This window comes from Gymnodraco acuticeps, unplaced genomic scaffold (assembly GCF_902827175.1).
Source record: "Gymnodraco acuticeps unplaced genomic scaffold, fGymAcu1.1, whole genome shotgun sequence".
In the NCBI taxonomy this organism is placed as follows: domain Eukaryota; kingdom Metazoa; phylum Chordata; class Actinopteri; order Perciformes; family Bathydraconidae; genus Gymnodraco; species Gymnodraco acuticeps.
Genome location: NW_022991072.1, coordinates 197468 through 210465, shown reverse-complemented (window position 1 = coordinate 210465; position 12998 = coordinate 197468). Strand labels below are relative to the sequence as shown.

Below are 12998 nucleotides of genomic sequence, written 5' to 3'. Positions count from 1 at the left end.
TCGACATCACATGAGTCGGGCTCTCCTGCAGCGTCGAATTAGAGGTTTTGTACAGAGGTTTAAAAGGAAAGGAGAAGTGAAGAGAACCAGATATGTGATTACCGTGAAGCAGAAGCCTAATGCAGCTGATAACAATCTTTACAGTTGTTTGTAGGTGCTGTTTTGTCTAGGATTAGGGTACAGGTCACCCAGTCGTTGCATGAAAGAGAACATAATATACTAATTTCACTTTTCATGTAGTGTCTCTCCTCTGACATGTCTCCATGCTTTAATGTTCAAAAAGCTCTTTATTTTTCTCATACTGCCTGCGCTGCACCTCTTTTCACCCTCTGTCTGAAACCAGAGCCCAGTCTGCTCTGATTGGTTAGCTGGCCGTCTCTGTTGTGATTGGTCAACCGCTTAGAGAAGTCCCGCCCCCTTGGCCTTTCACGTACAATGTGGGAAAACCCCAAAAAAGCATACAAGTGTCCCTTTAACACTTTCAACTGAGATACAGTGCGCTAGCCAATAGAAGCTTAGTTACCATAACACACAACAGGAAATAGAAAACCCCAAAAAGCAGAATAGGGCGTGTTTAAGTTCATGCCACTCATTATAAATATAAGTTTCCTCCTTTTTAATTGAACACTCCTTCAATAAATGAATGAAATTCAGTCCCCTCTTGTGCTCCCTGAACATTTTGAGGAGTGAGTGTCAGGAACAGGAAACCATACAGTGAGAAGTCATTTGTTTCCTCTCCGCTCTGCTCTGTGTTGGTTATTAAAAGTAACGTTGCAGAGAGGCGAGTATGGGAGGGAAGCAGGTTGTTCATTAAACATCGAGACTTATCATTTAAAAAGATTTTGTTCACCTGCATGCAAACAAAGCCTTCTCCAACGTAACTATAAACAGATTACAAACTCAAGGTCTTTCAACACTATAATGTTTTCCTGTGTGTTCAGATATTAATATAATATATATGTTTAATTTGGAGATGCATTGATGCACTTCTCATTGAATCACATCTTCCATTCTACGTCTATTTTGAACAGCTGGGAACAGACAGTTGCAAACTCTAGTGTGTATTTGAACTCATTTGTGGACACCAACACACATGCAGAAAATACACAATGTATGCTCACAACAAGTGAATCCTGGCTACACTTAGAGATGTTATCAAACTCTGCACACTGCACGCTTTGTTTCCACACATTAACAGATGGAAGGAATAATTTTGAAGCTTCAGTAATCACGTTATTAGAGATGAACTGAGAGCTTTGCGTGGTGCTGATCATGCAAAGCTCATAATTCAATCAGCCCGATGAGGATTGGGCACCAATTACTGAGTTATATAATATATATAATAAACTGTCTATCACTGTGATCAAATACAGCAGACATTTTGTTTGTTTCTGAAGTGAATAAATAAATAACTGCTCTCACATGTGATTTATTCTAAACAAATAATTATCCAGATTTGAGGCAGATTATGAGCCTGCATATTGGCCCAGTCTGCTCTGATTGGTTAGCTGGCCTGCTCTGTTGTGATTGGTCAATGGCTTAGCCTGTCACGTTGGAGCTTTAGCCAATAGAAAAGCTAGTGTTACAAATTCTGTCACTATTTTATGGAAGTAAAAAAAGGAGACCAATGGAGGCGTTTCAGGCGTCTGGAGGGAAACTTTGGGAATTTAAACTTTGTAGACCATTTACATGCACATAAACGTATAGAACACATTACAGGAAAGAAACTCCAAAAAGCATAATCGACCCTCTTTAACCTGTTAAACCCCAAGGTCCCCGCCGGCGGCTGTCAATCTGATCAAAAGACGTGTTCAATGGCATTAAAACGAGAAAAAACGCGGCTGAATCGGTTAATCCATAGGTTTTTAACGTCTCTGTATAAAAAAATTATTTCATTTATAATCCATAATTCCATTTTTATGTAAAAATCGCAGAGCAAAAGTTAGCTGCTAATGGTAGCCACCAGAGTGGCTGCTGCTTCCGGTCTTGGCAATGCGGCAGTCTAACACATACACATTACCAAATAAGGACTAGGTGGGAGTTCCCCTCGATTCCATTGGCTCTGACGGTCAGAAAGAGATGTCACATGTCAAAATCCAGCAAGGGCGGCCAGAGATATGGAAAATCCAGCCTGTCCTCCTACAAAAAACGACCATATAGGTCGATTGTTCAGCAGCTAAATACGACCCAGAGTCACGTTTTAAAGTGTAGCACCTCTAGTGGTCGTGTAAGAAACAACATGCTCCTGTCGATTGCAAACGCTCCGGAGGGTCGTTTATTCACAAATTACCCTCTGGAAAATCCTAAATTGTGGAATAGTTTGGCCATTAAAATAGTTTTTTATTAGATTTCTAGCGAGAAGTGTATATTGTACTTTTATAATCTACGTCCAGTGGATGTGTAGGATCTACAGTTTGATAGATATACGAAGATAATTTGAGGTCTCGCCAGGAGAACGTGTACTGTATATGGGGCAGCTTCCATGTAAAGTTAGCATGGGTGAAAACAGTATTTCCGGTCTCGAAGTTTTCATAATAAAACCGGAAGTATTCCCCACACTGTCAAATGATCTCCATTACTCATCCACTTAAAAACATCAGTTTATCCTTGTTAATTACACAATATTGATTGGTTTAAATTGTGTACAATGCTTTTGTGTTTTTAACCTTCGATTCGGAGAAACAAATAGTTTTTTCGGAGTTTAGACACTACAGAGTTTCCGAAGACACTACCCAGAATCCCCAGCTATCGTTTGGGACTACAACATCCGCCTTGCTTTACAAACCCCGTGATTAGCCCTCAAGCTCTGTGATTGGATGTTGGAGTGGCAGTGCGACAAGGTTACACCGAATGTCAAACAGCTCTTTGAAATGGAATGGAACCACGCCAGACTATCCAAAACTGGACTTGGACGGGTCCAGCCCAGCCCTCCCCCACAGAATTACACATGCTGGCTATTGTGTGTTTCGCAATATGTTCTATGGCACGTCTCTACTGGGAATTGTAGTTTTATAAGACGTTTTCGTATTTCCCACAATTAGAAGTTGCCAGTATTAAACTGTATACATCCCTGGAGGTTTAGGGGATACGAAACACATTGGTGTTATCAAATTTAAAACATATAATTAATACATGGGTGAAAATTGCTTGTGCCCATAATGGGCAGCATTAATATACCCACATGACAGCTAAGGTCAGAAGAGCTTTATTTAACAGCTGGTCTTATGTCTGTGACCCCTCCTGTTGTTAATTGATAAGCCTGAAACATGCACTTGTCAAGGTTCAGATGCACATTTAGCAAATATGGCAGTAGCCATCGATCATCTTAAGATAAGATACTTTATTGATCCCAAGTTGGGAAATGTTTTTTGTTACAGCAGCATGTACTACTTTGTTCTACTCCACTACAATTCAGAGGTCAACCTGGTATTTTTACTCTACTACATTTATTTTTGTTACTTTGCAGATTCTGATTAATGATGTGAAATATAAACAACCCTTAAATCAGACTTTCGTTACACCTGAGTAAAATTCAGCCTTATCAGTTTGTCTGTTTTGCACATCCTCCTGTTAATATCTTTGGACCTCCTGCACTAAACTGTTTTATTGTAGAGATCACTACAGTATCTTCTTGATATTTTCTATTCTATATTTCTATCATTGACCCCTATTTTGTATGTAGGCTACTCTTAATATTTAAATGTTTTCATCAAAATTAAACTTATTCAACAACTAAATTCAATAACGTGCTTTAACCACTAGGAGGTACGGTTTAGACCAGTGGTCTAGTTAATAAAACATAATAATATCAAACATAATATGACTATTCACTTTATTGTGAAATTAAAACAGAACGGTAAAGGAAAATACAGTTTCAGTCTCTCAATGTGAAGCTTATGCATTGTACCATAAACTTGTATAGACCTGTAACAGTCAACTGCATGAGTAGTTGGAAAGGTAGTTCAGAAAATCAGTAATATCTTTAAAAACTACAAAAAAATCCCTTTCTATCAGCTGTGCACCGTTATGGTGTAAATACAGACTCTCTACTTATTGGATCAAATATAAAAGTCAGCCGAATTAGTGTTGATACTGCAAGGAGACGTATTGTGTGAAAAGAAATGGAAGATGTTGTTTAATTGTTGATATTTTATGGTCCACGTCACGTATTCAGTTTTGGCGGCATCTCTTCCAGTTTGTCAAAAGGTCTTCTGATCAGGGCTCTATAAATACATATCTACGGCAGATATGTAATATTTAATGCAGCCGATCCGTGTATTACAATGCCGTTATGTGATGACTTTCAAAGAGAAAAGCAAGAACACTCGGAATAAAGTATTATTATTATTTTTAAAATGTTTTCCGATTTCATATCACATAAACACCATATCCCGACGTGCATTGCGGCGTGATTTTAGCCTATCAAAACCTCTGAAAAAAGAAATGTGTCTCTCAGAATCGAAAGAGAAAACCCTATGGGAAAAACACAAAAGCATTGTACACAATTTAAACCAATTAATGTCGTATAATTAACTAGGATAAACTGATGTTTTTTAGTGGATGAGTACTGCAGATATCACTGTTAAATCATTTGATCATTGGTTTTATTATGAAAACGTCGAGACCGGAAATACAGTTTTCAACCCGTAACTTTACATGGAAGCTTGCCGCATTCGTTCTCCTGACGAAACCTCAAATCATCTTCGTAATATCTATCAAACTATAGATCCTACATAACGACTGGACGTGGATTCTAAAAGTACAATATATACTTCTCGCTAGAAATCTAATCATAAAGCGTTTTAATGGCCAAACTATCCTACAATTTAGGATTTTACAGAGAGGGTTATTTGTGAATAAACGACCATCTGTAACGTTTGCATTCAACGGGAGCACTAGAGGCCGACAACTTTAAAACGTAATTATAGGTCGTATTAAGCGCTTGAACAAACGACATATTTGGTCGTAATAAGGGCTTAAACAATCGACCCATTTGGTCGTATGAGTTGGAGGACTTGTTGGGAAAATCCACCCAAATGGCCCCAGAAGAGGTTTTTTTTGCTAAATCTGTCTAAAAAGGTCAAATATCACTTGTTTTGCATCAATCTTGATACAGGGTGTACTTTGGATTCCTAAAGCTTTTAGTCTACTAACCCATCATCCAAGGTTAGTTTTCATTATAAGTACAACATATTTTTTGGACGGACACTATAATTTACAGTTTTTTGCCATGTTCAATCTGAATTTTCTTTAAAATTAAAAACATCTATATTGATTCTGACTCTTCTACATCCAACTCACAGGTTTATCATTACTTTGAGAAAAAAGATTATTAATTTAACCCTTTTAGAATGGAAGATATGGTCATTTGTTCTGAGAATGTCATTTTCGAGCCTGAAACCTGAAAAACAGGCTCAGGCTTTTCACATTGATTTCCTTAAATGAAGCAACGCCATCTGCAAAAGTTGACATGTCGTCTGCCAAATCACGTGTTTACTGTTGTGTTTATTCACATGATTGAATGTATCTGATGTCATTAGCCACTCTTAGTATGTAACTAGCAGCAGGATTAATAATAATAATAATAATTTCAATTTATATAGCGCCTTTCACGAAACCCAAGGACGCTTTACAATGGGATTGTCATTCTTTTGGCCTTCTGAACGTTTTCACCCCACGCCAGGCTATGGAAATGCAGGTTTTTAATAAATATCTTCACTGAGATCTTTCCCAGGGTTTGTAGTCTACAGAAAAAACGTATTTTTACTTCTGCATTTTCCTCCCACTCTGAGCGTTCCACTCAGACCGAACAGGCACAAAAGCACTGTCCTCAAAATGATCTTTGTAGACCTCTGTCTGTCTCACTGTCTCTGTCTGTCCCTCGTTCTCGTTCCCTTTCCAGTTGGCGGTCTGAATCCTCTCTGCTGTGTTGTGAGAGGGTTTTGATGTCGCTGTCTTCCAAAGCCTCCTTTTTATTTAACAACTTCTGCTTTTCAACTAGACGTTCAGTGAGCGATTTAAAAAAAAAGAAAAAAGGAAAGTTTCTCCTGACCTAACCTCACCGCTTTCCTTTCAAACAATTCGCAGTAACAACTGACGTTGCTTTAACGAGCTGCTTTCCTGGCACCGTCGGATACGAGACGTGTTTTTTGGGTTTTAAAGTGAATTTGGCTGCGACACTGACAGTCAAGTGTACGTGTGTGTGAGTGTACACAAGCACACACACGTACAGATATAATTCAATGTGGTTTCCATCTAGGACGTCAGTTCTCCATGGGGGAAGTTATTGATGATGTGAGAAAAGCAATAAAACAAAGGATGATTTAATCACTTTTCATACCGCTCCAAGGACAATAGTGGAGAGAATGCAAACATCAGCGCTTTTGCATATTTGTTTGTACAAACCACATGCCATATTTTGCTATCTGTGCATTTCAAGTTGGTGATAAGTCTTGAGAAAGTGTTTTAAAATTCTAAATATGCAGTGTGAAGGGTACAGATTGTGTCACCGTAGTGATTAGCCTTCAGAGGCTTTTAATTTGAGGCTTATGAATGTTTGTTTTATCAGTCAGGCACGCTGGTGTGCATGCGTCAATACGGGAATGTGTGTGTGTGTGTGTGTGTGTGTGTGTGTGTGTGTGTGTGTGTGTGTGTGTGTGTGTGTGTGTGTGTGATTAAGGGGGGTGATAGTGGAAGCGACAGACTACAGATGTTCAATAAATGGGCTGGAACTGGCTGGGAGGAGAGGGGACGTCATTCAATCTCACACACACACACACACACACACACACACACACACACACACACACACACACACACATGCAGGTAGACACATTTAACACACAAGACACAGATACACTCAATCGGTGTTATCGTGCACAAGGATGAAGCAAATGTGACGTGAACATGACGTAATACACTGAAAAGACTGAAACGTTGACTTTAACTACATGTATATGGTCAACAGATTTCACATTAGGTTAGTTGAAAGCAATAATATTAATTTTAATAGGTTAAACTACAATTATTGCTTACATCTAACCTAATACAGTTATGTATAATGTGTTAACATAATATATTTAAATAAAGTTCAGTCAAAGCACTTGATGTAACAACAAGCTAATTAGCATAACAAAGCTAACGGTAGCCTGGATTAGGGCAAAGCAGTATTGGTTTGGGATTGGTTTCTGAGTGCGATTGTCCCCATGTTTCAGGAACATGCACGGTGTGTTTGTGGTGAGTGCGGACAGAGAAAAACAACAAGGTCATCAAATATCCCCCCTTCATTATCACGTTGTGAGCGAAGCAGCTGATATGCTGTGGCAGCTATTCTCGTCCACAATAGGAAATGAAGGGGTGTGAAGTGGCTACAGAGGATATTTCCTGACACTCGCTGTGCGCTGTGTCGTGATTTTGAATCACAATGTCCTCCCATTCATCTCTCGCCCTCGGCGTTTGCTTGTTTTGCTGCTTCGATCAATACCGCCATCATTTCCTTTTTGTATTTTCTTTCTACATCGTTTATCTCCGCCTCTTTCCTCTTCATTCCTTTACTCCAACTTTTTCACCTACCTTTCTCTACATCCTAATGTTTATTTTACTATCCGCTCCAGCTTGCTTTTCTCTACTTCCATCATACCTCGTCTCATTACACCCACTCTTTGACTCATAACTGTTGCATGAAAGTTTAATAAAGCAGTCTGTAATCTTCATATATTTTACATAACGTGTTGTATTGCTTGTTGCTGTTGGGATTTCCCCATCATCCCTCGGCCTGTAGAAGAACATCCTGTGTTTGGGAATCTTTCTTGGATTTTCTTGATATTTGCTGCTCTCACTTTAACAGCACTTATTTGTGGGACATCTGCTGGTGTTTAAAACCACTTGCAGAGGTGGGAAGTAGTGGAGTACAAATACTTTGTATTAAGTATATTTTTCTGGTATCAGTACTTTACTCCACTACTTACTTTTCTGACGACTTTTTACTTTTACTTATTACATGTTGAATACAAATACCTGCACTTTCTACTTATTACATGTTGAACACAAATACCTGAACTTTCTACTTCTTACATGTTGAACTCAAATACCTGTACTTTCTACTTCTTACATGTTGAACTCAAATACCTGTACTTTCTACTTCTTACATGTTGAACACAAATACCCTGTACTTTCTACTTTCTTACATGTTGAACTCAAATACCTGTACTTTCTACTTCTTACATGTTGAACTCACATACCTGTACTTCTACTTCTTACATGTTGAACTCAAATACTGTACTTTCTACTTCTTACAGTTGAACACAAATACCTGTACTTTCTATTCTTACATGTTGAACACAAACCTGTACTTTCTACTTCTTACTGTGAACACAAATACCTGTACTTCTACTTCTTTCCTGTTGAAACACAACAATACCTGTACTTTCTACTTCTTACATGTTGAACACAAATACCTGTACTTTCTACTTCTTACATGTTGAACACAAATACCTGAACTTTCTACCTTCTTACATGTTGAACACAAATACCTGTACTTTCTACTTCTTACCTGTTGAACACAAATACCTGTACTTTCTACTTCTTACATTTTGAACACAAATTACCTGAACTTTCTACTTCTTACATGTTGAACACAAATACCTGTACTTTCTACTTCTTACATGTTGAACACAAATACCTGTACTTTCTACTTCTACATGTGAACACAAATACCTGAACTTTCTACTTCTACATGTTGAACACAAATACCTGTACTTTCTACTTCTTACATGTTGAACACAAATACCTGTACTTTCTACTTCTTACATGTTGAACACAAATACCTGTACTTTCTACTTCTTACATTTTGAACACAAATACCCTGAACTTCTACTTCTTACATGTTGAACACAAATACCTGTACTTTCTACTTCTTACATGTTGAACACAAATACCTGTACTTTCTACTTCTTACATGTTGAACTCAAATACCTGTACTTCTACTTCTTACATGTTGAACACAAATACCTGTACTTTCTACTTCTTACATGTTGAACACAAATACCTGTACTTTCTACTTCTTACATTTTGAACACAAATACCTGAACTTTCTACTTCTACATGTTGAACACAAAACCTGTACTTTCTACTTCTTACATGTTGAACACAAATACCTGTACTTTCTACTTCTTACATGTGAACACAAATACCTGAACTTTCTACTTCTTACATGTTGAACACAAATACCTGTACTTTCTACTTCTTACATGTTGAACACAAACACCTGTACTTTCTACTTCTTACATGTTGAACACAAATACCTGTACTTTCTACTTCTTACATGTTGAACACAAATACCTGTACTTTCTACTTCTTACATGTTGAACAGAAATACTTGTACTTTCTACTTCTTACATGTTGAACTCAAATACCTGAACTTTCTACTTCTTACATTTTGAACACAAATACCTGTACTTTCTACTTCTTACATGTTGAACACAAATACCTGTACTTTCTACTTCTTACATGTTGAACAGAAATACTTGTACTTTCTACTTCTTACATGTTGAACTCAAATACCTGAACTTTCTACTTCTTACATTTTGAACACAAATACCTGTACTTTCTACTTCTTACATTTTGAACACAAATACCTGAACTTTCTACTTCTTACATGTTGAACACAAATACCTGTACTTTCTACTTCTTACATGTTGAACACAAATACCTGTACTTTCTACTTCTTACATGTTGAACACAAACACCTGTACTTTCTACTTCTTACATGTTGAACTCAAATACCTGTACTTTCTACTTCTTACATGTTGAACACAAACACCTGTACTTTCTACTTCTCACATGTTGAACACAAATACCTGTACTTTCTACTTCTTACATGTTGAACACAAATACCTGTACTTTCTACTTCTTACATGTTGAACACAAATACCTGTACTTTCTACTTCTTACATGTTGAACAGAAATACCTGTACTTTCTACTTATTACATGTTGAACACAAATACCTGAACTTTCTACTTCTTACATGTTGAACTCAAATACCTGTACTTTCTACTTCTTACATGTTGAACTCAAATACCTGTACTTTCTACTTCTTACATGTTGAACACAAATACCTGTACTTTCTACTTCTTACATGTTGAACTCAAATACCTGTACTTTCTACTTATTACATGTTGAACTCAAATACCTGTACTTTCTACTTCTTACATGTTGAACTCAAATACCTGTACTTTCTACTTCTTACATGTTGAACACAAATACCTTTACTTTCTACTTCTTACATGTTGAACACAAATACCTGTACTTTCTACTTCTTACATTTTGAACACAAATACCTGAACTTTCTACTTCTTACATGTGAACACAAATACTGTACTTTCTACTTCTTACATGTTGAACACAAATACCTGTACTTTCTACTTCTTACATGTTGAACACAAATACCTGAACTTTCACTTCTTACATGTTGAACACAAATACCTGTACTTTCTACTTCTTACATTGTTGAACACAAATACCTGTACTTTCTACTTCTTACATGTTGAACACAAATACTATGTACTTTTCTACTTCTTACATTTTGAACACAAATACCTGAACTTTCTACTTCTTACATGTTGAACACAAATACCTGTACTTTCTACTTCTTACATGTTGAACACAAATACCTGTACTTTCTACTTCTTACATGTTGAACTCAAATACCTGTACTTTCTACTTCTTACATGTTGAACACAAATACCTGTACTTTCTACTTCTTACATGTTGAACACAAATACCTGTACTTTCTACTTCTTACATTTTGAACACAAATACCTGAACTTTCTACTTCTTACATGTTGAACACAAATACCTGTACTTTCTACTTCTTACATGTTGAACACAAATACCTGTACTTTCTACTTCTTACATGTTGAACACAAATACCTGAACTTTCTACTTCTTACATGTTGAACACAAATACCTGTACTTTCTACTTCTTACATGTTGAACACAAACACCTGTACTTTCTACTTCTTACATGTTGAACACAAATACCTGTACTTTCTACTTCTTACATGTTGAACACAAATACCTGTACTTTCTACTTCTTACATGTTGAACAGAAATACTTGTACTTTCTACTTCTACATGTTGAACTCAAATACCTGTACTTTCTACTTCTACATGTGAAACACAAACACCTGTACTTTCTACTTCTTACATGTTGAACTCAAATACCTGTACTTTCTACTTCTTACATGTTGAACACAAATACCTGTACTTTCTACTTCTCACATGTTGAACACAAATACCTGTACTTTCTAACTTCTACTTACATGTTGAACACAAATACCTGTACTTTCTACTTCTTACATGTTGAACACAAATACCTGTACTTTCTACTTCTTACATGTTGAACAGAAATACCTGTACTTTCTACTTCTTACATGTTGAACTCAAATACCTGTACTTTCTACTTCTCACATTTTCCAAACAGCTGGTTCCTTTAGTCTGAATGTGTGTTTGGTGCGTGATCATTATTCTTTAGAGTCATTGCGTGCCTATTGATTTGAACACGATCCGTGTATCCATCATTTCCTGGTCTTCTCTAAAGAAGAGGGACCAATGGAAACGTTGTCATGTTGCCGTTGTTCAGCATGGAAACATTCATTAGCTAACAATGACATTATTGTTCTATTAATATAAAGGGAGGTCAGGTACTCTTTAAAACAGCTGCTAGTTATGGGTACTTTTTACTGAAGTACATTTCAAAGCCCTCTTTACATTTACTTGAGTCAAGAAGTTTAGTCAGTACTTCTACTGTATTTTTAAACACGAGTATCTGTACTTCTACTTGAGTAAAGGATGTGTGTACTTTTGCCATCTCTGACCACTTGCATTTACCAATTGGAGATTTGTAAGGAATACAAAACGCAAATCCATTACTCAAACACAGACAGTTTATGATGTCCCCCCCCCCTCTCTCTCTGTTAGGTGGTGTGTGCATCGCCCAGTCCTTAAAGATCCCCAGGGAGCCCCGGACGGGCGAGTTTGACAAGATCATCCGCCGCCTGCTGGAGACCTCCAACGCCAGGGCCGTCATCATGTTCGCTAATGAAGACGACATACGGTACTTGCTGCACACTAAAACAAGCGCCCCCTCTGCCACCGCTCACCATCGCTGCCGTCACTTAACATATGGTTAAGTGACATGTCCTGTCGCATCATCGGACTACTCTGTAATAAGGATGATGTGAAGATACCCACGTGCCACATTCAGTTGAAAGCAATGAACTGACTTTGTTTAGGACAGTACTGATTTGTGTCATTCTCGTTAAAGCGATATCTCAGGAATGTGTTAAGGGCATTCTTTACTACTTGGAATAAATGGCACACAGTTGGCGGTCAAAGGTCAAGGTCACAGGGACCTCATAATACATGTGTTTGGTTAAACCTGAAAGTATATGATTATATGTATGAATATATCTTAGTTATATTGAGTAAATCTCTTTGAAGTAACATCTCTGAGGTCCTTACTTTAGCACGTACACCAAAGTGTAATTTGGAACAATTGCTCGATTTCAAAGAAAGTTCATGAACATGGTGAAAACACCAGCTGCAGATAGCAAAGCAGAACAGTTATATAATCAAGCAATAGCTCACGACAGGCCGTGGTATAAGGCCATTATATCACAGTTAAGGGGCGTGGTTCGGCCCGACGCAAAGCCCAACTCTATACAGTTAAATCGACCGGACTTCTTTCTGCAGATGTGATCGTCCTTAACAACGGTCAATAAGTCTGTGCTGCACATTATCCCTTACATGTTTCCATCTTAAGCTTTGTTAGTTAGTTAGTTTTGTAACGGACGTAATGTAACAGTTGTAACGGTTGTAGCTTTTCTCAGACGCAGAGGGATACTGACTTGTTGTGAAAAGTAACTACAATTCTACCCGTGGTATACGCTCATTATATCACGGCTAAGAACCAATCAGATTCCTTGATTTGACTTGT

At 37.4% G+C, this 12998-nt stretch overlaps 1 protein-coding gene across 1 annotated transcript in view; it reads left to right on the top strand.

The window, feature by feature from the left end:
• grm8a (glutamate receptor, metabotropic 8a) overlaps positions 1-12998 on the top strand; it is a 314346-nt gene that overhangs the window by 190431 nt on the left and 110917 nt on the right. Inside the window, 1 exon segment of the mRNA XM_034236777.1 lies at positions 11981-12116. Coding sequence (XP_034092668.1) covers positions 11981-12116 — 136 coding nt within the window.